This window comes from Salvelinus sp. IW2-2015, linkage group LG4q.2 (genome assembly GCF_002910315.2).
Source record: "Salvelinus sp. IW2-2015 linkage group LG4q.2, ASM291031v2, whole genome shotgun sequence".
In the NCBI taxonomy this organism is placed as follows: Eukaryota; Metazoa; Chordata; class Actinopteri; order Salmoniformes; family Salmonidae; genus Salvelinus; species Salvelinus sp. IW2-2015.
The window spans coordinates 17,603,599-17,629,060 of NC_036843.1; the positions used below are offsets into that span (position 1 = coordinate 17,603,599).

The 25,462-nt window shown below is 44.3% G+C and overlaps 1 protein-coding gene across 1 annotated transcript in view; it reads right to left on the minus strand.

Annotated features, from left to right (window-relative positions):
• The window catches only part of crim1 (cysteine rich transmembrane BMP regulator 1 (chordin-like)), a 177,676-nt gene that overhangs the window by 30,556 nt on the left and 121,658 nt on the right, over window positions 1-25,462 (minus strand). Inside the window, exons 6-8 of the mRNA XM_023986849.2 lie at window positions 21,890-22,072; window positions 12,108-12,305; window positions 285-413 (exon numbers count right to left, since the gene is read on the minus strand). Of these exons, the coding sequence (XP_023842617.1) occupies window positions 285-413; window positions 12,108-12,305; window positions 21,890-22,072 (510 nt within the window). The remainder of the gene's footprint in view (window positions 1-284; window positions 414-12,107; window positions 12,306-21,889; window positions 22,073-25,462) is intronic.

Sequence of the window (25,462 nt, forward strand, 5' to 3'; positions counted from 1 at the left end):
TAACCGAGAGTCAGACATTCAGGACAGTGAGAMAAAACACCAGAGAACAATGTCTCAATGTCATTGGCTCAGGGCGAGTTCTCTCCTCTATATAAACCAAACTGTTCAGAAGAAAAAATATACATATTTTGCATAATATGCTTGACTGACTGAGACGTCAGACCAGACCAGGGAGGTCACTACCTGGACTTGTCCAATAAGAAACACTCATTTTCGTTTTACATTGGAAAACYTTTTAAAACGTATTCCACTGTGTGCCCTAATGAATATGGCCCAGTACTCACGTGTCTTGCAGTGGCAGGTGCGACAGCCGTTCAGGTCCAGTTGGAAGCCGTATAAYCAGTGCTTCTCTGACAGGGAGCAGTTCTCTAGTGACTGACAGGCAGGGGGTGCCATAGTAATGTAGGTGGGCTCTGTAGGAACACAAATCACACAAACCACTCTGGAGGTGAGTCACTGACAAATGAGGAACTTCACTCAACACATGCATATGATGCTCACACACACATGCATACGCACGCACGCACACATACCCTCAACACAAATATACTCATAGGAGTCATCAGAGTCAAAAGCAATTTCTCTGCAAARCCTCAATACCTTCCATTAATGCGGGTAATATCAGAGAGCAATAATTAATATCCATTATAACGGCACGACCAACCTACCCTCTGCATTAAAGTCCCGGCCACTAGGAGCGCCGCTTCTGGATGAGGATTTTCTTGTTTGCTTATGGCCTTATACAGCTCGGTTAGTGCGGTCTTATTGCCAGCATCAGTTTGTGGTGGTAAATAGACGGCTACGAATAATATGAATGAGAACTCTCTTGGTAGATATTGTGGTCTAAATCAAATCAAATTGTAGTTGTCACATGCGCTGAATACACCTTACAGTGAAATGCTTACTTACAAGCTCTTAACCAARAATGCAGTTAAGAAAAATAAAATAAAATAAAAGTAACAAATAATTAAAGAGCAGCAGTAAAATAACAATAMCAAGGCTATATACAGGGGCTACCGGTACAGAGTCAATGTGCAGGGGCACCAGGCACGGGTCTATAGCTCATCATGGGGTATTTTACCTCAGGCGAGCAATACCTCGAGACTTCTTTAATATTAGACATCACGCAACAGCAGTCATTGACATATAGACACACKCCCCCGCCCCTCGTCTTACCAGACGTAGCTGCTCTGTCCTGCCAATGCACAGAGAAGCCAGCCAGCTCTATATTATCCGTGTCGTCTTTCAGCCAAGACTCGGTGAAACATAAGATATTACAGCTTTTAACTTCTAGGGGGCAGTATTTTCACGTCCGGATGAAAAGCATGCCCAGAGTAAACGGCCTGCTACAAAGCAATAAAAGCTGGAATATGCATATTATAGATTTGGATAGAAAACACTCTGACGTTTCTAAAACTGTTTGATTGATGTCTGTGAGTATAACAGAACTCATATGGCAAGCAAAAACCTGAGAAAAAATCCAACCAGGAGGTGGGAAATCTGAGGTTGGTCGATTTTCAACTCAGCTCCTATTGAAGATACAGTGGGCTATTGGTAATGTTGCACTTCCTAAGGCTTCCACTAGATGTCAACAGTCTTTAGAACCTTGTCTGATGCTTCTACTGTAAAGTGGGGGCGAATGAGAGGGGAATGAGTAAGGTCTATCATAACCTGAACATGCGCTGACCATGCGCGTTCATATGAGACCGAGCTCTGATCCATCGCACTTCTGAAGACAAATGAATTCTCCGGTTGGAACATTATTGAAGAATTATGTTAAAAACATCCTAAAGATTGATTCAATACTTCGTTTGTCATGTTTTTACGGACTGTAATATAACTTTTTAAACTTTCGTCCGTACTTTCCGCTGGACTTGCCCGCGTGTCGTGAGTTTGGAAAGTGTACTGAACGCTAGAACAACAAGGAGGAATTTGGACATAAATGATGGACATTATCGAACAAACAAAAATGTTTTGTGGAACTGGGATTCCTGGGAGTGCATTCTGATGAAGATCATCAAAGGTAAGTGAATGTTTATAATGTTATTTCTGACTTCTGTTGACTGCAAATATGGCGGATATATTTGTGTCTTGATTGCTCTGAGCGCCGACTCAGATTATTGCATGGTTGCTTTTTCCGTAAAGCTTTTTTGAAATCTTACACAGCGGTTGCATTAAGGAGAAGGGCATCTAAAATTCCATGCATAACAGTTGTATCTTTTAGCAATGTTTATTATGAGTATTCCTATAAATTGATGTGGCTCTCTGCAAAATCTGAGATTTGGAACTTCTGAACGTAAGGCCCAATGTAAACTCAGATTTTGGATATAAATATGAAATTTACCGAATAAAACATACATGTATTGTGTAACATGAAGTCCTATGAGTGTCATCTGATGAAGATCATCAAAGGTTAGTGATTAATTTGATCTATATTTCAGCTTTTTGTGAACCTCTCTTTGGCTGGAAAAATGCGTGTTTATTTCGTGAATAGGCACTCACCTAACATAATCGTTTCGTTTGCTTTCGTCGTAAAGCCTTTTTGAAATCGGACACTGTGGCTGGATTTACAACAAGTGTATCTTTAAAATGGTGTAAAATACATGTATGTTTGAGGAATTTTAATTATGGGATTTCTGTTGTTTTGAATTTGGCGCCCTGCAGTTTCACTGGCTGTTGAAGAGGTGGGACGCTACCGTCTCATGTACCCTAGAGAGGTTTTAATGTCCTGTTGGTAGGATATTCTTAATCGTAGATCGTCCAGTTTGTTTTCTAATGATTGCACATTGGCCAATAATACAGAAGGTAGTGGTGGTTTACCTACTTATCGGTGAATTCTTACAAGGCACCCCACCCTCRTCCCCCTTTTTCTCTGTCTTTTCTTCACACTGATGATGGGGATTTGGGCCTAGTCTAGACAAAGCCGTATATCCTTCATGTCAGACTCATTACAGAAAAATCTTGATGTTTCATGAGCTTAAATAAAAGATCCCTGAAATTTTCCATTCCAAAAAAGCTTATTTCTCTCAAATTTTGTGCAGAAATTAGTTTCCATTCCTGTCAGTGGGCATTTCTTCTTTGCCAAGAAAATCCATCCACCTGACAGGTGTGGCATATCAAGAAGCTGATTAAACAGCATGATCATTACACAGGTGCACCTTGTGTTGGGGACAATGAAAGGCCACTCTAAAACGCCAAAGATGTCTCAAGTTTTGAGGGAGGAATGTCCACCAGAGACAGAGAATTCAATGTTCATTGGTCTACCATAAGCAGCCTCCAACTTAATTTTAGAYAATTTGGCAGTACATTCAACAGGCCTCACAACCACAGACCACGTGTAACCACACCAGCCCAGGACCTCCACATCCCGCTTCTTCATCTGCGGGATCGTCTGAGACCAGCCACCCGGACAGCTGATAAAACTGAYGAGTATTTCTGTCTGTAATAAAGACCTTTTTTGGTGGAAAAACCTATTCTGATTGGCTGGGCCTGGCTCCCCAGTGGGTAGYCCTATGCCCTCCCAGGCCTACCCATGGCTGCGCCCCTGCCCAGTCATGTGAAATCCATAGATTAGGGCCTATTTCATTGATTTTAATGGACAGATTTCCTTAATGAACTGTAACTCAGTAAAATCGTTGAAATTGTTGCATGACTCGTTTATATTTTTGTTCAGTGTATCTCTTAAAATGAAGTGTCTACATTTCAGTTCAGTGTATTTCAATCAGTGTATTTCAATCCATATACAGCATTTAATATCATATCGTAGGGTGGTGGCTCACCATATTTCACAGTCATGGACACCAGCACAAGGTTTAGTTATGACAGCTTTGACAAGTTCCTGCCTGATGCCTGTCACCCTGCCTMGTTGGCTGCTATCTGCTGTATGGATCTCCTCTCTGCTGAGCACAGTGCCAGGACCAGTGCTGTGCTGTGATGATAAATATGACGAGGGTTGTACAAGGGTTGTAGAGGAGACCAGACCAGGAAGTCAAAGAAGGAGTGGGAAGGAGGACATGGGAAAGAGGTTAGGAATAGGACAGGAGGAGGTAGGGAGGAGGAGGATCATAGGAGGTGTAGGACAGGGGCAGAGAGGTGGGGAGGAGGACAGGAGAAGTTAGGTGTGGAGGAGGACAGGAAAAGAGAGGTGGGGAGGAGGACAGGAGAAGGGAGGTGGGAGGAGGTGGCCAGGAGGAGGTAGGAGGACGACAGGTGGAGGTGGGGAGGAGGTGGCCAGGAAGAGTTACGGGGAGAACAGTCAAGGTCAGAGGAGACACCAGTGAGTAACTGCTGCTTCTTCATCTCAGAACCCAGAACCAAATCACATGTGCACTGGACAGTCTACCCAGCAAACTGGGAACATTCCCGTCTCCCTCTCTTCCAACCCTCGCCACTCAGCACATACCCAGATTGTCATGCGCCATTGCAATCTTCACTCTCACTCTCATWTACATTTTACATTTTAGTAAGTTAGCGGACACTCTTATCGAGAGCTACTTACAGTAGTGAGTGCATACATTCTCTCCCACTACTCTCTCCTCTTCTGTTCTATCATCTGTCTCTTCTGATAAATCCTTCTCCCTCCTGTCTCCTGATTTTGCCATCTTCGACCCAACTCTCTTCCCTTTCCGCATCCCCTTTACTCCCGGCTGGCTAGGCACTCCCCATCTGCTCCGTGACTGAGTGACTCATTGCAAGCTTACAGAAGAGGGCTGCGGGCAGCTGAGCAAAAATGGAGGAAAACCAAACTTCCGGAGGACCTTTCATCCTTTCACTACCTCCTCTCTACCTTTTCTTCCTCTGAATGCGCTGCTAAAGCCACTTTCTTTCACTCTACATATCAAGCTTCTGCCTCTAACCCTAGGAAACTCTTTCCACCTTCTCCTCCCTCCTTAATCCTCCACCCCCTCCTTCCTTCCTCTCTGCGGACGTCTTTGTCAAGCACTTTGAAAAGAAGATTGATGACATCCACTCCTCATTCACCCAGCCAATTGAGCACTGATTCCACTCGCACTTAACTAACTTTCTCCCCTCTCTCTCCAGATGAAATGCTGTGAGGTTCGGCCACTGGTGAGGTTTGGCTTCCCGACAACCTGCCCACTCGACCTGATCCCCTCCTCTCTTCTCCAGACCATCTCTGGAGACCTTCTCCCATTCCTCACTTCCCTTATCAACTTATCCCTGACCACTGGCTGCGTCCCATCTGACTTCAAAATGTCCCGAGTCGCTCCCCTCCTCAAGAAACCCTCWACTCCTRTGACGTCAAAAACTACAGACCGGTATCCCTTTTTAATTTTTTCCCCAAAAAACTTGAGCGTGCTGTCTCTGACCAATTCTCTCGCTATCTCTCTCAGAACAATCTTCCTGACCCTAATCAGTCAGGCTTCAAGATTGACTGCTCTTCTCTGTGTCACAGAGGCTCTCCGCACTGCCAAAGCTGACTCTCTCTCCTCTGTTCTTATCCTAGATCTATCCCCTGCCTTCGACACTGTGAACCATCAGATCCTCCTTTCCACCCTCTCAGGGCTGGGCATCTCAGGCTCTGCACACTCTTGGATTGCATCCTACCTGGCAGGCCACTTCTACCAGGTGACATGGAGAGGATCTGTGTCTGCACCATGTACTTTCACTGCTGGTGTCCCCCAGCGCTCGGATCAAGGCCCTCTCCTCTTCTCTCTCTACACCAAGTCACTAGGGTCTGTTATATCCTCACATGGTCTCTCCTATCATTGCTATGCAGGTGACACTCAACTACTTTTCTCCTTCCCTCCTTCTGACACCCAGGTGGCGACACATCTCTGCATGTCTGGCAGATATCTCAGCTTGGATGTTGTAACAGCGAATGGGGATCCATATAAAATAATAAAATACCCCCAAATAATCACCACCTCAAGATCAACCTTGATAAGCTGGAGCTACTCTTCCTCCCGGGGAAGGCCTGCCCGCTCCAAGACCTCTCTCCACGGTGTCCCCCTCCAAGAGTGCAAAGAACCTTGGCGTGATCCTGGACAACACCCTGTTGTTTTCTGCCTCAAACCTGTGACTTTCTCCTGCAGGTTCATGCTCTACAACATCCTAAGAGTACAATTCTACATCACACAGGAAGRGGTGAAGGTCCTAATCCAGGCAATTGTCATCTCCCATCTGGACTACTGAAACTCACTGTTGGCTGGGGTACTCGCTTGTGACATCTAAACCCMGCAACTTATCCAGAAGGCTGCAGCCCGCCTGGTGTTCAACCTTCCCAAGTTGTCCCATGTTACCCCGCTCCTACACCAACCCGAGCACTCTGTTCTGCCACCTCTGGTCTGTTGGCCCTTTCACCCCTCCCGCTCATCCCAGTCCAAGCTCTTCTCTGCCCTGGCACCCCAATGGTGGAACCAGCTTCCCCCAGAAGCTAGGACAGCAGAGTCCCTGCCAATCTTCCGAAAACATCTGAAACCCTCCCTACCTCTTCAAGTTATATATCTTGAAAACTGATTGCTGACATGAAAAACATTTTGGGACTATATTAATTAACAATGTACTAATGAAACAAATACCAAAATATTGTTTTGGGTGGTTTTCCTTTAAGATGAATGCACTTTAAGATGTAAGTCACTCTGGATAAGAGCTTCTGCTAAATGACTAAAATGTAAATCTGTAACAACCCCCACAGAACATTCCCCTAAGGTTCTTATTTGATTTCTAGGTAATGTTAGAACAAAATGTGTTCTGGGGACATTCTTGCAACATCAGTTGAATGTTTTATACAAAAATGGTGTTATCATCAGCACAACTGGACAGMTTRTTTTGTTTTTAGAACTTTTGGGACAACCTAATGAATGTTCTGGGAACGTTCACAGAACCAATTTTGGTTTGCTGGGTAGTCCATCACCAGAGACTATGAATGAAATGATGCACAACATAAGTAGTAGAAATAAAACATACTGATAATGCTAATAATAACAATGCTCAATCTATTGGAAACCATTTAAAAGTAAATAGATAGTAGCCTATAGAGAGAAACATTTCATTAAACATAGGCAAAACAAAATTGTTGCTGACAATTTGGGGTCACTTTGTGATGAATGAATTCRTGGTAAACACAAAATGGCCAGGTAGGGAGGGAGAGTAGGTCTTTCTGAAAACAACGCAGTACCAATTATTCTGGAGTTGCACATTTAATTAAGCCCCAGCAGATAAAAGTAACAAAATTATAAAACCATTTTTCCCCCATTTGCTTTCCTCTCAAGGTTATTTGTCTCTGACGAACACCTCCATTCATTTATTTCAGGACTTTTAGATGTTATGATTTAAAAATSAGCACTCTCTCTCTGATTTCATTAACTAGCTAAAAACTAGGGCTAAAACAAGGTATCCCTATTAACAAACAATTYGTTGGCGGGCTGACAACAGCCTAGTGGCTACAGTAGCAGAGGCATGGTAAAAGACTATACACACAAACAGTTACAAAACACACACACACACACGCACACACACACAAAGCACACACACCTGTTGAGGTGGGATTCCGCTATAAGTTATGCAGCATTAAGTATCGCAGAGGCTTCCAGATGGCTTCATCCTAATATGACAGCCTTCATTTGCTTAACTACACATAGTGCATCTGGTACAATACCCACCCTGACATAAAGGGAGTGTCATATTGAGGAAACCACCTCTCCTAACAAATAATAATTATGAAATAAAAATGCATAAAGAGCTGGCCTGACGTGTAGGAGCTAAATGAACTGCCGGAGCACAAGGCCGTGTTCCCTGGGGCCACTGGGACAAGGGCAGGGGTGTGTGTGTGTGTGTGTCTACTGGCTGGGAGGTACAAGGTCAGGGGTGACAGCGGCAGGACCTGGCTTGTGTTTACCTGGTTGTTCCCAGAGGCCCAGACACAGTACACACCGAGGCCCAGACCCAGTACAAAGAGGCCAGACCAGTACACACAGAGGCCCAGACCCAGTACATACAGAGCCAGACCATACAACAGAGGCCCAGACCCAGTACACACAGAGGTCAGACCCAGTACACACAGAGCCAGACCAGTACACAGAGGCCAGACACAGTAACACACAGAGGCCAGACCCAGTACACACAGAGGTCCGACCCAGTACACACAGAGGCCCAGACCCAGTACACAGAGGCCCAGACCACAGTAGACACAGAGGTCCAGACCCAGTACACACAGAGGTCCAGACCCAGTACACACAGAGGTCCAGACCCAGTACACACAGAGGCCCAGACCCAGTACACACAGAGGCCCAGACCCAGTACACACAGAGGCCCAGACCCAGTACACACAGAGGTCCAGACCAGTACACACAGAGGCCAGACCCAGTACACACAGAGGCCCAGACCCAGTACACACAGAGGCCAGACCCAGTACACACAGAGGTCCAGAACCCAGTACAACACAGAGGTCCAGACCCAGTACACACAGAGGCCAGACCAGTACACACAGAGGCCCAGACCCAGTACACACAGAGGTCCAGACCCAGTAGCACACAGAGGCCCAGACCCAGTACACACAGAGGCCCAGACCCAGTACACACAAGAGGTCCAGACCCAGTACACAACAGGAGGCCAGACCCAGTAACACAGAGCGTCCAGACCCAGTACACACAGAGGTCCAGACACAGTACACACAGAGGTCAGACCCAGTACATACAGAGGCCCAGACCCAGTACACACAGAGTTCCAGACCCAGTACACACAGAGGTCCAGACACAGTACACACAGAGGTCCAGACCCAGTACACACATAGGACCAGACCCAGTACACACAGAGGTCCAGACCCAGTACACACAMAGGTRCAGARARAGTACACACAGAGGTTCAGACCCAGTACACACAGAGGCCCAGACCCAGTACACACAGAGGTCCAGCCCCACAGCTCACACTGACTGACCCAGCCTCAGGTTTAAAGCTGATGGGCTCTAACAGGCAACAACTGCATGTCACAAACCAACACTGCAAGTTGGTGACTACATTGGTGTAAATCAAAAAACCATTGTAATAGTGTTTGAGTAATATTTGATATGGTAAATAGATGAGGCAATCCCATTCATTGTTTCTCAGATGATTCTAGATGGCAGTGAAATAAGGTTGAGGCCCTAACCAGTGAGAAGTGGGGGATCTCTATTAAGGGTAGCCTGCTACATATCACCAATGTCAGGAGTTTTTGTTGAGGAGGCAGAGTAAGGTCATGAGAGGGATAACGATGTGAGGGCATGCATTAAACTCTGCTGCTCCCTGTCATCATAGCATATCTCTCATAGAGTATCTCTCACSTCCCCCACCAAGACACAATGGTCAATATCCCCAATAGCACAGATGGTGAAACCCATCTTACAGTATAATACAAAAACTCATCCCATCCATGAATGGAATACAAATATGAATAGGTGTTTGGGAGAAATCACATTTTGCAATTATATTTATTTTTCATCTCCCTTAAAACATTGTTTAATTAGAAGTCAATCAAAGCCAAACCTATCCTAGTGACAAAAAACATTATGCCCCATAGGGATTCCATTCCCCAAACTCCTATCAGTAAATGTAATGGCTGTAAATGTGTGTGAGCARGAGCATATCAAAGAAGGGAATAATATCTACACCCACCTATCTATCTCAGCTTTGATCTGAAAAACCCTGGAAACATATTGCTCGAATGAAGAGGACAGAACACACAAAAAAATCATTATCAGCAACACAAATAGTGTGCCTACTGTGAAATAGTAGTATTGAGTGAACCATTTTGAGCTTATTTCACCTATTTTACATAATACAGAAATAAAATACGGTCTATAAATGCATAAATACATATGATCTGTTATTATTCATATTACCGWTCAAAGTGCATGGCCAGGCATGTGACGATTGGGTTAGCGTGGGAGGACTGGGGACAACATGGTGACCCTACCTGCCTCTCCCTCTCTAGGTATGAGGCTCGGTCAGTCAAAAAAACACATAATTTCTTCAGAGGCAGACAGGCACATAAAAACTTAATGGAAGGTGGTGGGGGTGAGCGTGCTCACCATGGGGTAGAGGCAACGGGACCTGAAGGCATTAAGACATGGCATGGGTCACTGCCCTCCTCTCTCCCTTCCCTTCCCTCCTTCCCTCCCTTCACCCACCCCAGGAACACATTATTGCAGACACAGGAGTGGAAATGACCCCAGGCCAGTGAAACTAGCTACCTAAGTGGAGATCTTTGCATCCTGATTACAAAACAAAACTCACCACAAATCCACTGGGTTGAGCTTGTAATGTATTARGTTGCTAATTTTAAATTCCTTGTTAGTCATTGATTTTGTTTTAAAATGCTTTGATAGTCTAATATTGGACTGTTTAATTGGAGGGAGAAGTGGAGTAAGTGGGAAATATTAATCTGTCTCATTAATGATATGCGATTCATTTACTAATTCCCCTGTTGGTCCCTGTCAGATCATCCATCCACTGACTGACTGCATGATAGAGTCCAACTCATCTAAATACAAATACTATTTATCACAGCAGATATATCCTTCAAGTTACTGTGCGGTAAGTCAAGCATTCAAGGCCACAGTATTGAGAGTATGCTAATGCTAATAGGGGTCTTACAGTTCATTGTTTAACAGCTAACAATGTTAAGCTGTAACAATCAAATCAAAGTGTATTGGTCACACATATTTGCAGATGTTATTGCATATGCAGGGAAATGCATGCGTTTCTAGCTCCAACAGTGCAGTAATACCTAACAATACAAAAACAATGTATCCATATCTTGCATCACTCATTTTGGCATTTGCTGACTCTTGAAGATTTGTTTCATCATGACTTCCACCTACGATGTTTTGACTGGTTATGATTAAAGACATTTTTATACACCTATATACGTTTGGTAAAAGGCCATTTGACACAGTGCTTAGTCCATAGATAGTGTTCCTGGTATCCATTAGATAAGGGGTTATACTGTATTACAAACGTGGTACTTGGCTACAGAGGTAAAAGAGACTATAATCAACCAAGATCTTCACCTACAGTACCATCGATCCAATATATGCTTGTGTGTGGGTGTGTGTGATATAGAAACCGGCAGCATACTACACTGCGCTAGCCCCTTGAACCTTAGATGTAATCTCATCAGTGATAGGAAGCCAGAGAGAGCCTTAGAAAGATAACACAACAACTTCCCCAGATAGCTTTGCAAAAATCCATAATTCAGACTTGCCTAATAAAAGATTATGATTCTGTAAGCCGCTAAGCTCACTGCTTCCACTAACCAGACAAACGAGCAACAAGCAGCAACCTAAGTCCCCAGTGTGGTCTTCCCAAACCAATATGAGAATAAAGGAGGTAATGTGGTATTCTGATACACATGCATGATGAAACTAAAGCAGTGCATGTTGGGGGAAAAGAACACCAGGGAAGATTTGTGTGTCACCGTTTGTATGCAGATTGCTGCTGTATGACACCAGCGGTAGAGGAYCCGAGGCACGCACCTGCTAACTGAAATTATGCGATTCTGCTCAGCTTCAAATAGATGTGCCTGGATTTCCCTAGATTTCCCTGGTCGGGCTGATTAGGAGCCCTTCACAGACTACTGTTCTACTGCTACTATCTGATTATTTGGATGTTTGGATTTTTACCAGGGAGTAAACAAAGACGTTAACATTAGAATCTGTCTGTCCACTGAGTCACACTGCACTGTCAAGTAGATAAAACATACAGACACATAGACAGGTCCATATGGATAAAAGACAAATAAACATAAAATGTACAATACACAACGGCAGAGAGAGACAGGGGTAATGTGGAGAGAGAAAAAGCGAGAGACAGAGAAGCAGACAAACTGAAACTTAAGCTGAGAGAAAGAGGCAAAAAATGTAGACAGAGAGAAAGTAAAAAAGAGAAAGAGATAGAAACAGGCACAGCTAGCATGAGAGATAGAATTAGACAACAACTGAGTAGAGACATACTAGGAGATGCAACCAGACAGAGGCAATGAGACAGACACAAACAGAGACAGACAGGTTGAGGTGAGAGGGCATGTCAGGTGGCGGTGTGTGTTGCTCTCCTTACACACACACACGCACACGCACACGCACACACACGCACACACACGCATACACACTTACCCTCACACACTGGACAGCACTCTCCGGGTACAGTCACTGGGTTGAGGCAGCTGTGCCCACAAGCAGCGGCCACACACCGGGAGTCACCACTCACACACTGGCAGAACGTACAGTCGTCCTCACGCCAGTGGTCTCCGTGTGCTAGGATCTCCCCATTCACGTAGCAACCTGCGAAGTTCAGCACTGGGTAGATGGGGTCTGGAAAAGAGATAGTTGGAGAAAAATATTGATTAAGATTAAAGACCCCAAAACAATAGAACAGGAGCCCGTAACTTGAATCCAAGATGGAATAGCAGTCGGACGTGTGTTTTTGTCTTGTCCCGTCCTGTCCCTTGTTTATATCGTTTTCTTCGTATATATTTTATATATATTTTAATCTCACCTTCCATCTACGGACTGAATAGACTCTCATGCAACCCGTACCCAATGTGGTACGGATCTGCTATTTTTATACTTTAGAACCAGAACCCCGATCAGAAGCTAGCCAGCTAACTAGCTACTAGCTAGTAGTCAGTTAGCCACTGCTAGCGGTCCTCACCGTTAACTCGGACATCAGCCAGCCTCAACCCAGTCAATTCCTGCCAGTCTGAGCAAGGCGATATCAACTCAGAGCATGTCTGACTGCTTTTTCTCTACCACATCTCCGGATTCCTACCGCAAGCTCTGAACCTTTACACCGGTTCATCACAGTTAGCTAGCTGCTATCCGAGTGGCTACTCCTYGCTAACGTCTCCGTCCCGAAGCAAGCACRAGTTAGCCTGGACCTAGCCCAGAGCTAGGCCCATCTCCCGGCTAGCCAAAGAGMTCCACCAGCCAATTCTTGGGCTACAAAACCTCTTTTGCAAWTTGGCCTGGACCCTTTACTGCCAACACGGAGCCCCGCCGATGCATCACGACTGGTCTGCTGACGTAACCGTCRGAGGTGGTTTCAACAGGCTCTTCCGTTGCGAAGTCGCCGGATGCTCATCTGCTAMCCCCGGCCCGCTAGCTGTCTGAATCGCCGTGTCTCCAGCTTGCCTAGCGTAGCAGCAACTACAGAATTGGCTCKCTGACTCATCTAGTGCTACTCTTTGGACCCTATGATAACTGGGCTACACATGCCTCTCCCTAATGTCAATATGCCTTGTCTATTGCTGTTTTGGTTAGTGATTATTGTCTTATTTCACTGTAGAGCCCCTAGCCCTGTCCAATATGTCTTAGATAGCCCTTTTGTTCCACCCCCCACACATTCGGTGATCTCACCTGGCTTAACTGGTGCCTCTAGAGACAAACCTCTCTCATCGTCACTCAATGCCTAGGTTTACRACCACTGTACTCACATCTAACCATACCCTTGTCTACATTATGCCTTGAATTATGCCAAACCCACTGGCTCCAGGWCATCTATAAGTCTTTGCTAGGTAAAACCCRGCCTTATCTCAGCTCACTGGTCACCATAGCAGCACCCACACATAGCACGCGCTCCAGCAGGTATATTTCACTGGTCATCCCCAAAGCCAACYCCTCCTTTCYCCGCCTTTCCTTCCAGTTCTAATGCTGCCAATGACTGGAACGAATTGCAAAAATCACTGAAGCTGGAGTCTTATATCTCCCTCTCTAACTTTCAGCATCAGCTGTCAGAGCAGCTTACCAATCACTGTACCTGTACACAGCCAATCTGTAAATAGCACACCCATCTACCTCATCCCCATATTGTTATTTATCCTRTTGCACTTTTMCACCCCAGTATCTCTACTTGCACATCATCATCTGCACATCTATCACTCCAGTGTTAATGCGAAATMGTAATTATTTCGCCTCTATGGCCTATTTATTGCCTTACCTCCCTACTCTTCTACGTTTTCACACACTGTACATATATTTTTCTGTTGTGTTATTGACTGTACGTTTGTTTATGTGTAACTCTATGTTGTTGTTTTTGTCGCACTGCTTTACTTTATCTTGGCCAGGTCGCAGTTGTAAATGAGAACTTGTTCTCAATTGGCGTACCTGGTTAAATAAAGGTGAAAAAAAWTCKATTTTGCAGAGATCAGGAGATKCCTCTTCCTCGGGTTGGTGCCCATATAATACCAGGTCAACTCTCACCCTACTTACTCCACAGACTCTCACTAGACTGTATAATACTGTAATAGATGTCATGACTCTGACCGGACATTTTCCTCTGTCAAACAGTTTGAGGAAGAAGTGAAGCAAGGAAACGTAATAAAAAAAACTTGGTTTGCTATAATCTTGGTTAACCCAGAACTAAAATATTGTGTAATTTTGTCAGATTCTCGATTAAGGTCTGGGGGCATATGTGTAAAAAAAGGTATTGTCCACAAAGTTTACATCCTCGCAAATGGAAAATTCGCYGCCAAGACCCCGCCCCCAGTTTAAGACCCTTCACCCAACCTTGATACGTCCAAATAACCAGTGACGAAAACCTAAACACCGGAACTACTGCTGCTCYTTACCCCATTCCTTCCCGACAGATTCTATGGTACCAGTTATGTTTACATAAACTGAGTGTACAAACATTAGGAACACCTTCCTAATATTGACTTGCACCCTCAGAAAAGCCTCAATTAATTCGGGGGAATAGACTCTACAAGGTGTCGAAAGCGTTCCACAGGGATGCTGGCCCATGTTGACGCCGATGCATCCTTCCCACAGTTCTTTGAGTGGTTGACCATTCTTGATACAGACGGGAAACTGTTGAGTGTGAAAAACCCAGTAGAGGTGCAGTTCTTGACACACTCAAACCGATGCGCCTGGCACCTACTGCCATACCCCGTTCAAAGGAACGTAAATATTTAGTTTTTCCCATTCACCATTTGAATTGCACACATACACAATCCATGTCTTAATTGTCTCAAGGCTTAAAAATCCTTCTTTAACCTTTCTCCTTCCCTTCATCTACGCTGATTTAAGTGGAAGTGACATCATTAAAGGATCATAGCTTTCACCTGGATTCACCTTGTCAGTCTATGTCATGGAAAGAGTAGGTGTTCCTAATGTTTTTTACACACAGTGTATACACCGTACAAAGCATGTGGACACCACTTCAAATTAGCGGATTCGGCTATTTCAGCCACACCCGTTGCTGACAGGTGTATAAAATCGAGCACACAACCATGAAATCTCCACAGACAAACATTGACAGTAGAATGGCTTTACTGAAGAGCTCAGTGACTTTCAAAGTGGTACTGTCATAGGATGCCAACTTTTCAACAYATCAGTTTGTAAAATTTCTGCCCTGCTAGAGCTGCCCCGGTCAAAAGTGCTGTTATGGTGACGTGGAAACGTCTTGGAGCAACAACGGCTCAGCTGCGAATTGGTAGGCCACACAAGCTCACAGAATGGGACCACCGAGTGCTGAAGCGCGTAAAAATCGTCTGTCCTTGGTTGCAACACTCAGTTCCGAACTGCCTCTGGAAGCAAAGTCAGCACAATAACTGTTTATCGGGAGCTTCATGAAATGGGTTTCCATGGCCGAGCAGCGTCGGGCTGGAGTGGTGTAAAGCTCACTGCCATTGGACCCAGGAGTAGTGGAAACACGTTGTCTGGAGTGATGAATCACAGTTCACCATCTGGCAGTCCGATGGACGAATTTGGGTTTGGCGGATGCCAGGAGAACGTATTCCTGCCTGAATGCATAGTGCCAACTGTAAAGTTTGGTGGAGGAGGAATAATGGTCTGTGGCTGTTTTTCATGGTTTGGGCTAGGCCACTTAGTTCCAGTTAAAGGAAATCTTAACAGTTTGGGGAAAGCCCTTTCCTGTTTCAGCATGACAATGCCCCCATGCACAAAGCGAGGTCCATACAGAAATGGTTTGTCGAGGTCGGTGTGGAAGAACTTTACTGGCCTGCACAGAGCCCTGACCTCAACTCCATCGAACAGGCTTATTCGRCCAACATCAGTGCTGACCTCACTAATGCTCTTGTTCTCTGAATGGAAGCAAGTCCCGCAGCAATGTTCCAACATCTATTGGAAAGCCTTCCTATAAGAGTGGAGGCTGATATAGCAGCAAAAGGGGGACCAACTCCATATTAATGCCCATGATTTGGAATGAGATGTTCCACGAGCAGGTGTCCACATACTTTTGGTCATGTAGTGTATCTGTCCACGAGAGATTAGGTTTGATATAAAGCTAAGGGATGGGGCTGAAGAAATGTAACCACGGTCAAGGGAGAGCAGAGCTATGGATGCAAGGACTGAATGTTCATGAGGTCAATATTACATTAATAAAAATGTTTGCTGTTGTAAATGACATTTGTCCCCAAAAGGTTAGAGTTTTATAGTTTAACCCCTGGGACTTGGCCTAAATGGATAGGGGCTAATTGAAATGTTTCTTACAGAAGAAATATGAAAAGCATTATGCATAAGCATGGTAGCAATTGAAAGGGAACCGTTTGGAGATCATGGGGAAATTATTAGACCAAAGTTGAGGACACAACAGTTCACCTGACATAGGACTGAATCCAAACATTAAACTGTTGATTTTATGTGAATTTTACATTTACTGTACTCTTCACCACATTTGTTGATAACAAAATCTGAAAATAATCTGTATACATTCAGAAACATAAGACTATTACTGGAAAATGTGAGAAAGGTGCAACATAAGACAAAAAAACAAAAATACAAGGGTTTGAGTGAGAGGACTAACTTGTGTCTCCAAGTGGCCATACACCTCTCCAAAGTGTGCACAGTTCCTAAGTTATTTCAGTGCACTTTTATGACAGGAAAAGTCTTGAACTCTAAGGTGTTTTTTCTCCTGGCTGTGCCGTTGAGGAACTAGAGCAAGCACTCATGTGCAAAAACTCAGCAAATAAAGAAACGTTCCTTTTTCAGGACCCTGTATTTCAAAGATAATTCGTAAAAATCCAAATAACTTCACAGATCTTCATTGTAAAGGGTTTAAACACTGTTTCCCATGCTTGTTCAATGATCCATAAACAATTAATGAACATGCACCTCTGGAACGGTCGTTAAGACACTAACAGCTTACAGACGGTAGGCAATTAAGGTCACAGTTATGAAACTTAGGACACTAAAGAGGCCTTTCTACTGACTCTGAAAAACACCACAATAAAGATGCCCAGGGTCCCTGCTCATCTGCGTGAACATGCCTTAGGCATGCTGCAAGGAGGTATGAGAACTGCAGATGTGGCCAGGGCAATAAATTGGAATGTCCGTACTGTGAGACGCGCTACAGGGAGACAGCGCTACAGGGAGACAGGACGGACAGCTGATCGTCCTCGCAGTGGCAGACCACGTGTAACAGCACCTGCACAGGATTGGTACATCCAAACATCACACCTGCGAGACAGGTACAGGATGGCAACAACAACTGCCCGAGTTACACCAGGATTGCACAATCCCTCCATCAGTGCTCAGAATGTACGCAATAGGCTGAGAGAGGGCTTGTAGGCTGAGGGCTTGTAGGCCTGTTATAAGGCAGGTCCTCACCAGACATCACCGGCAACAACGTTGCCTATGGGCACAAACGCACCGTCGCTGGACCAGACAGGACTGGCAAAAAAGTGCTCTTCAATGATGAGTCGCGGTTTTATCTCACCAGGGGTGATGGTGGGATTCACGTTTATTGTCGAAGGAATGAGCGTAACACTGAGGCCTGTACTCTGGAGCGGGATCGATTTGGAGGTGGAGGGTCCGTCATGGTCTGGGGCGGTGTGTCACAGCATCATCGGACTGAGCTTGTTGTCATTGCAGGCAATCTCAACGCTGTGCGTTACAGGGAAGACATCCTCCTCCCTCATGTGGTACCCTTCCTGCAGGCTCATCCTGCCATGACCCTCCAGCATGACAATGCCACCAGCCATAATGCTTGTTCTGTGCATGATTTCCTGTGTTCTGCCATGGCCAGCGTAGTACCCGGATCTCAATCCCATTGAGCACGTCTGGGACCTGTTGGATCGGAGGGTGAGGGCTAGGGCCATTCCCCTCAGAAATGTCAGGGAACTTGCAGGTGCCTTGGTGGAATAGTGGGGTAACATCTCAGAGCAAAAACTGGCAAATCTGGTGCAGTCCATGAGGAGGAGATGCACTGCAGTACTTAATGCAGCTGGTGACCGCACCAGATACTGACTGTTACTTTTGATTTTGACCCCCCTTTGTTCAGGGACACATTATTCTAATTCTGTTAGTCACATGTCTGTGGAACTTGTTCAGTTTATGTCTCAGTTGTTGAATCTTGTTATGTTCATACAAATATTTACACATGTTAAGTTTGCTGAAAATAAACGCAGTTGACAGTGAGAGGACGTTTATTTTTTTGCTGAGTTCAGTTGTTTTCTTTGGAACACAACCCTGCATCCTCACCAWCACATAATTACTATTGTTGTTTTACGCAATCCAAAAACGATCCATTTCAAAATCGTAATCTGGGTCAGGTGCGCATAATTTGAAAGCTMGTTCGATGACTAGCTAAYTTATAAAATATGGATTAAATAAATACAAATTGAAAACGGGTTTTTATAAATTTTTGCAGATGTATTACAAATCAAAAACTGAAATACCTTATTTAAATAAGTATTCAAATCCTTTGCTGTGAGACTCGAAATTGAGCTCAGTTGCATCCTGTTGACATCGATCATCCTTGAGATGTTTCTACAAGTTGATTGGAGTCCACCTGTGGAAAATTCAATTGATTGGACATGATTTGGAAAGGCACACACCTCTCTATATAAGATCCCACAGTTGACAGTGCATCTCAGAGCAAAAACCAAGCCATGATGTCGAAGGAATTGTCAATAGAGCTCTGAGACAGGATTGTGTCAATGCACAGATCTGGGGAAGGYTACCAAAACGTTTCTACATCATTGAATACAGTGACCTCCATCATTCTTAAATGGAAGAAGTTTGGAACCACAAAGACTCTTCCTAGAGCTGGCCGCCTGGCCAAACTGAGCAATCGGGGGAMAWGGGCCTTGGTCAGGMAGGTGACCAAGAACTCGATGGTTACTCTGACAGAGCTTTAGAGTTCTATGGAGATGGAAGGATCTTCCAGAAGGACAACCATTTCTACAGCACTCCACCAATCAGGCCTTTATCAGGCCAGACGGAAGCCACTCCTCAGTAAAAGGCACATGATAGCCCGCTTGGAGTTTGCCAAAAGGCACCTAAAGACTCTAAGATAATGAGAAACAAGATTCTCTAGTCTGATGCAACCAAGATTGAACTCTTCCAAGCCTCACGTCTGGAGGAAACCTGGCACCATCCCTATAGTGAAGCATGGTGGTGGCAGCATCATGCTGTGGGGATGTTTTTCCAGTGGCAGGGACTGGGAGACTAGTCAGGATCAAGGAAAGATGAACGGCGCAAAGTACAGCGAGATCCATGATGAAAACCTGCTCCAGAACACTCAGGACCTCAGACTACGGGTGAAGGTTTTCGTCTTCCAACAGGACAACGACCCTAAGCAATCAAGACAACGCAGGAATGGCTTCGGGACAAGTCTCTGAATGTCCTTGAGCGGCACAGCCAGAGCCCGGACTTGAACCCGATCGAACATCTCTGGAGAGACCTGAAAATAGCTGTGCAGCAACGCTCCCCATCCAACCTGACAGAGCTTGAGAGGATCTGCAGAGAAGAATGGGAGAAACTCCCCAAATACAGGTGTGCCAAGCTTTTAGCATCATACCCAAGAAGACTTGAGTCGCTAATCGCTGCCAAAGGTGCTTCAACAAAGTACCGAGTAAAGGGTCTGAATACTWATGTAAATGTGATATAAATTAGCAACATTTTCTAAAAACCTGTTTTTGCTTTGTCATTATGGGGTACTGTGTGTGGATGAGAAAATAATCTATTTTAGAATAAGGTTGTAAAGTAATAAAATGTGGAAAACGTCAAAGGGTCTGAATCCTTTCCGAATGCACTGTATGTGGTGCTCTTAAAAGCACCAGGATTGGTAATTTACCTGTGTTAAATGAGCTCACTTGCACTGAAGTGGGAGGGGTGGCAATATCTGAGTGTCCTTAAAAAGTACCAATTTCAGTATGTGCTAGTTGGGGATACTTAAGTCCAACCGAAAGCTGGTCTTGGCGGTAATGTGTTTGGTTATGACATGGATTTTGACAGCGGAAGCACAGCCTATCCAGCCTTGAAGCACAGGGACCATATGGACATGMAACAAGAGAGATGTTKTTTTTGGGCCCGTAAACCTCGTATTTAGAAACATAAAAAACAAATGATTAAAAACCAATTAAGGCGGGTTTTTTTTCATGCCCAATGCATTCTCCAAGTTGTCAAGACTATCGATAAAGGGTTTGGCTGGTGAGGCCTTACCCTACTATAACAAAKGCTGGTTCAACAGCAATGCATCTGGTGTCTTTCTGATCTTGGCCATGCATTAGCCAAGGAACCTATCCATAAAAGGTTTCTAAATGGTCTACTCATGAGGGTTGTGCTSAAATGCTTTTGCATTATTCACAGTTCACATAGGCCTACCTGCAGTGTAAATGAAACATGTTCCTTTAAGGGGAATCACCAAACCAAACCTRGTCCTTGCACGACTCACTATTGTATGTATTCAGATCGTGATCAWGCCTATGAGCAATGTAACATCGGTTTCTAAAGTTCCCTCAAGGTCAGAGATATGGCAACAGAAATGACAGTCTGCTGAGACCAATGCATTTCATACCATTTCATTGAAATGAGTGCCTGTGGTAAAGAGCAGATTTGCTCTGCCTGAGTGCAAAGCATTAATAAACATCAGGAGAGGGATGAGCTGAGGCAAATGCCTAACGCCTACACCACCGTGACAATACCCAGATATAGGCAATTAAAGCCTGAATGATGAGATTACTTCAACAGTCACTGAGTCAGTCGTTCTCCCTTCTGTTTCTCACTCAACCTATCTTTGACTGACTGTCTTTGGCTCAGACACACACACACACACACACACACACACACACACACACACACACACACACACACAAAAATTATGAGCTCAATAGCTGGCTGTCGTGTGAAAGGCCTGGATCTTGATGAATAAACAAGTTGTAGGTGTGACAAGGGCGTGGCCACTCACTGGCCAATCCAGTCGTTCCATGGCTTAATACTGCATGCATTTGTCTCATATTCTCTAGGTTATTGACGGTCTTTGCGTTGTCATCCGCTCCAATTCGGCTTGGGGGCAAGGAATATTCTGGTCCAAGTCCATTGTGTATTGATACTGTAGCCTATGCTATTTAATAAACTGTAGTAACAGTTAGAAAACATACAGTGTTTGTTCAATATGTTTGGAGTGTTGACAGTCAACATTATTGTACTTGGCTTCAATGAGTATAGGCCTTTACGCATCACACTTCTCCTCAAATAAAAATACTAGGCTCCCGTAAATTGTATTGTATGTTTGAGGAATATTTTCAATAAGAAGAATATAGCCTAGGCCTACCGTTGATATGACGTTATAGGACTGAACATTTTGAATGGAGGAGCGCGTCTTTGGTAACCGGACATGAGGCGCTCTTTGGAAATGGGGACGAATACAAGCCGGATGGAGTTTGATTCTGTTCCTAAACAGTGACTATTATGGGATTTCTCATTTATGGTGATATGGGCCGGTATTAAAAAATCGTCTCAGTGTAAGAGTGCTGATCTAGGATCAGGTACCACATGMRCATATAATCGTATTCATTATGATCTGAAAGGCAAATCCGATCCTTTATCAGCACTCCTACTCTGAGACGACTCTTTGTGAATACAGAGGGAGTCTGTGTCATGTCATACAGGGAGGGAGGAGTCAGGAGCGATGTCATTTGGTGATGATGTCATACCTTCACAGACAGGACAGCACTCTCCTTCAGGGATGTAGTAGCGTTCACAGTGCAGGATGCCACACTGGGCGGTGAAGCACACCGATACCCCTCCCTGACAGCGGCAGAAGCGGCAGGCGTCCATTCGGAACATGTCTCCGTCATGGTACTCTGACCCGTTGAAGCTGCAAGCCGGCTTCGTCTCTAGAGAGGAGAAAGGATTTATGATGAMAGAAATTCATCAATCAATCAATCAATCAAATGTATTAATAATGCCCCTATTTTACATCCACAGTTGTCACTAAGTGCTTTTACAATAACCTGCCCTGATCCCAAAGAGCAAGCAGAAGCAGAGGCCCATTGTCTGGGAAAAACTCKTTTTCTTTCAGGGTTATTTATTACGCACACCGACCAAGCAACAGCAAAGAACAACATTTCTTTTAAGTAGGAACAAAAGAGAAAAACAGATTATAACGATGACAAAAGTGGTCCAAAATCCCCATCAGACAGCTAGCGCGGTGTCTGTTGTAAAGACACAGCAGAGTTTCAGAAGGCTATGAAATTGGTCTCTCCTGGTCTCCATGGCAACACAAGGTGAAAAAAWTCACCTTTCTTGATATAAGGCCTACAGTGGTGAGTGTGCGTCAGTGAGTACAACTCACAGATATCAATGTATGAGAGAGACAGATTGTAAACTATAGTACCTACAGATGGATGGAAACACTGCACCACTATAGGAAGACATTTGATGCAAGGCACACACATTCACACACACACAAAAAGTTATTAACAATTAATAATTTTCAACCCATTTGATCTCCAACACAACACAACTGTCCCACTGGGCACAAACTGGTTGAATGGCACACACTGGCACATACTGGTTGAATCAAGGTTGTTTCCAAGTCATTTCAATTACCTTGAACCAACGTGGAATAGACGTTGAATTGACATCTGTGCCTAGTGGGGTCTTAACTCTTATCCCTCTCAGGAGGAGTCTGTTCGCTCCAAGAGCAACTGGTAATCTGCCTGTCCTCTTCAGCTATTAAAAACCATTAAAAAAATGTCTGGTTCAAAAAAGATTAAAAAAACGCACAAGCATTTAATCTAGTGCAGCTGTATCAGAGAACAGTTCATTCCCAGGAATCAATGGCACAGGAAAATTGGTCTCTACATGTTTACAATTACAGGGCCTGCCAATATGGAATGTGGGGTCTTTCATTTTCTGCTATTCGTTTTGTCAATTAGTTGTGGTTCAATGAATAACAACGTGATGGGGCGATACTGCACGCATGGTTGTCACACCAGTGAGGGCTGTGAATTCACTCAACAATTTTATAATCAGGCCCACTTCTGTTCATATGTTCTTAAATGCTGTTCTGTGTATGTGTGCGTGCCTCCCTCCTCGTATACTGCTATGGTGTGTGTAAAGCATTGGAAGGTGTGTGTGCATGTGCGTGTGTGTGTGTGTAGGAGGGGMTATCACAATARTTTTTTCACGGCAAAAATGTAAACACAAAGCAGTCCGAACTCTTTGGTCCTTTAAAAACCTGCAGTATGTAAAATATTGTGTGCTATAGCTTGGAAAATAAATACATATGACTCTGGATGACAACATAATGATTTGCTTCCAACATTAGGGCTGTTTTCCTAAAGAATTTAAATCCACTTCGTGTTTTGTTTGCTTGTCACGATACTAACAAGTATTACGATACTGGTATCGTCCCAGCCCGATTTACTGTCTATTATGATGGCATCAGTGTGTAGGTGTCATACAAGGACATCACTATACAATGCATGTATTTCGGGAGCAGTGTTTCAAGGTCCTCTTTGTGATTCATACAAACACAAATAATATTTGTGTTTTCTTTCAAATACATTGAGCATGTGATTGGGCCTGCCTGGAGTGCAGGTAATGGAGATGGGTAGAGTTGGCACTTTTGGGAAACTCAATCAAGAACTGGTCCAAGTACTTGGAAGAAAAGCTGGGGTCTCTAGAACTGCAGACTGTAGTGGATCAGAGCTGCCTGGAGAGTGGTAAGAGAGTTGTGGGGCAGTCCTACTTAATTAGGAGGAACATGGCAGATGGTAATTCTGGCATCGCACACTTCCTTCCCAGATGTTCACTGAGTGCCTCCGTCTTGGGTATGATTGCCTTTATAAATGAAACAGTTACCCACTGGCACATGAAAACCACAGGCCAGCAACACTAATGGCTACTACAGCAAAACACTGTACTGTGGTTAGGGGGTACCAATGATGCAGGACAGACTGATGTTGTATCTGTTTCTGATGCATGGGAAACAACACATCCATACTATAGGCTTGTGATTGGACAGGGCCAYAGAGGTCCTCTGGGACGATTGCTTCTCACTATACAGGTAACTGCCAAAATAAAGGAAACACTTGAGTAAATTAAGGATACACAGTATATACTGTAGAAAGCAGGTGCTTCCACACAGCTGTGGAATTAACATCCCATAATYSTTAGGGGTCATGTATAAAAATGCTGAGCAGGCCCAATTGCCCATTACTTTGGCTACTTCAGTACGTCTCAATCACCGGTCTCAACCCAATTGAACCTTTATGGGAGATTCTGGAGTGGCGCCTGAGACAGCGTTTTCCACCACCATCAACAAAACACCAAATTATGGAATTTCCTGTGGAGGAATGGTGTCGCATCCCTCCAATAGAGTTCCAGACACTTGTAGAACCTATGCCAAGGTGCATTAAAGCTGTTCTGGCGGCTCGTGGTGGCCCAATGCCCTATAAGACACTATGTTGGTGTTTCCATTATTTTGGCAGTTACCTGTACATCATGATGCATTTGAAGCCACATGGTTATTCTCCACCTGGATTTCTCCACATGGTTATTCTCCAACTGGATATTCTCCACATGGTTATTCTCCACCTGGATATTCTCCACATGGTTATTCTCCACATGGATATTCTCCACATGGTTATTTCTCCACCTGGATATTCTCCACATGGTTATTCTCCACCTGGATATTCTCTACATGGTTATTATCCACCTGGATATTCTCCACATTGTTATTCCATGACAATGAATGAGTCTTGGAGGACTGACTGATTGACAATAATTTAGCAAATTGTGAATTTTGATTGTTGCTGAGTGTTTTGTGACCTACCTCTCTCAATAGACATATCATCTGGCATTTGTACTGCAATCTATGACTAGGATAGTCATAATACCAGTATGTTTCTTCATTGTTTGGTGAGAAAAGTRTTCCAACATGGAATGAATTACCAGATTTTGTAGCCATTTGGGCTTTTAGATTTTTGGTTGAACTGAACCACCGTTTGGCAATATCAATCCTAAAATGCCATTCTGGAGTTTGRCTCCAGGTGATTTCCTTTTTATGAGCCTTCACAGAAAAATACTTCTTAAGGGGATGACTGCATCCAAAAGCATTTTCATATTTCATATTTCATAACACACGTCGCCCACCTGGCCTGATGGAAATCGATGTCATCGCTTCTAGTGGCTCTAGTGTGTGTGCATGCGTGTTTTTGTCTCATGCTGGAAGGGTACAGAGCCCTGACAGGGAACACTTGACAGAAATGTGTTGTTTT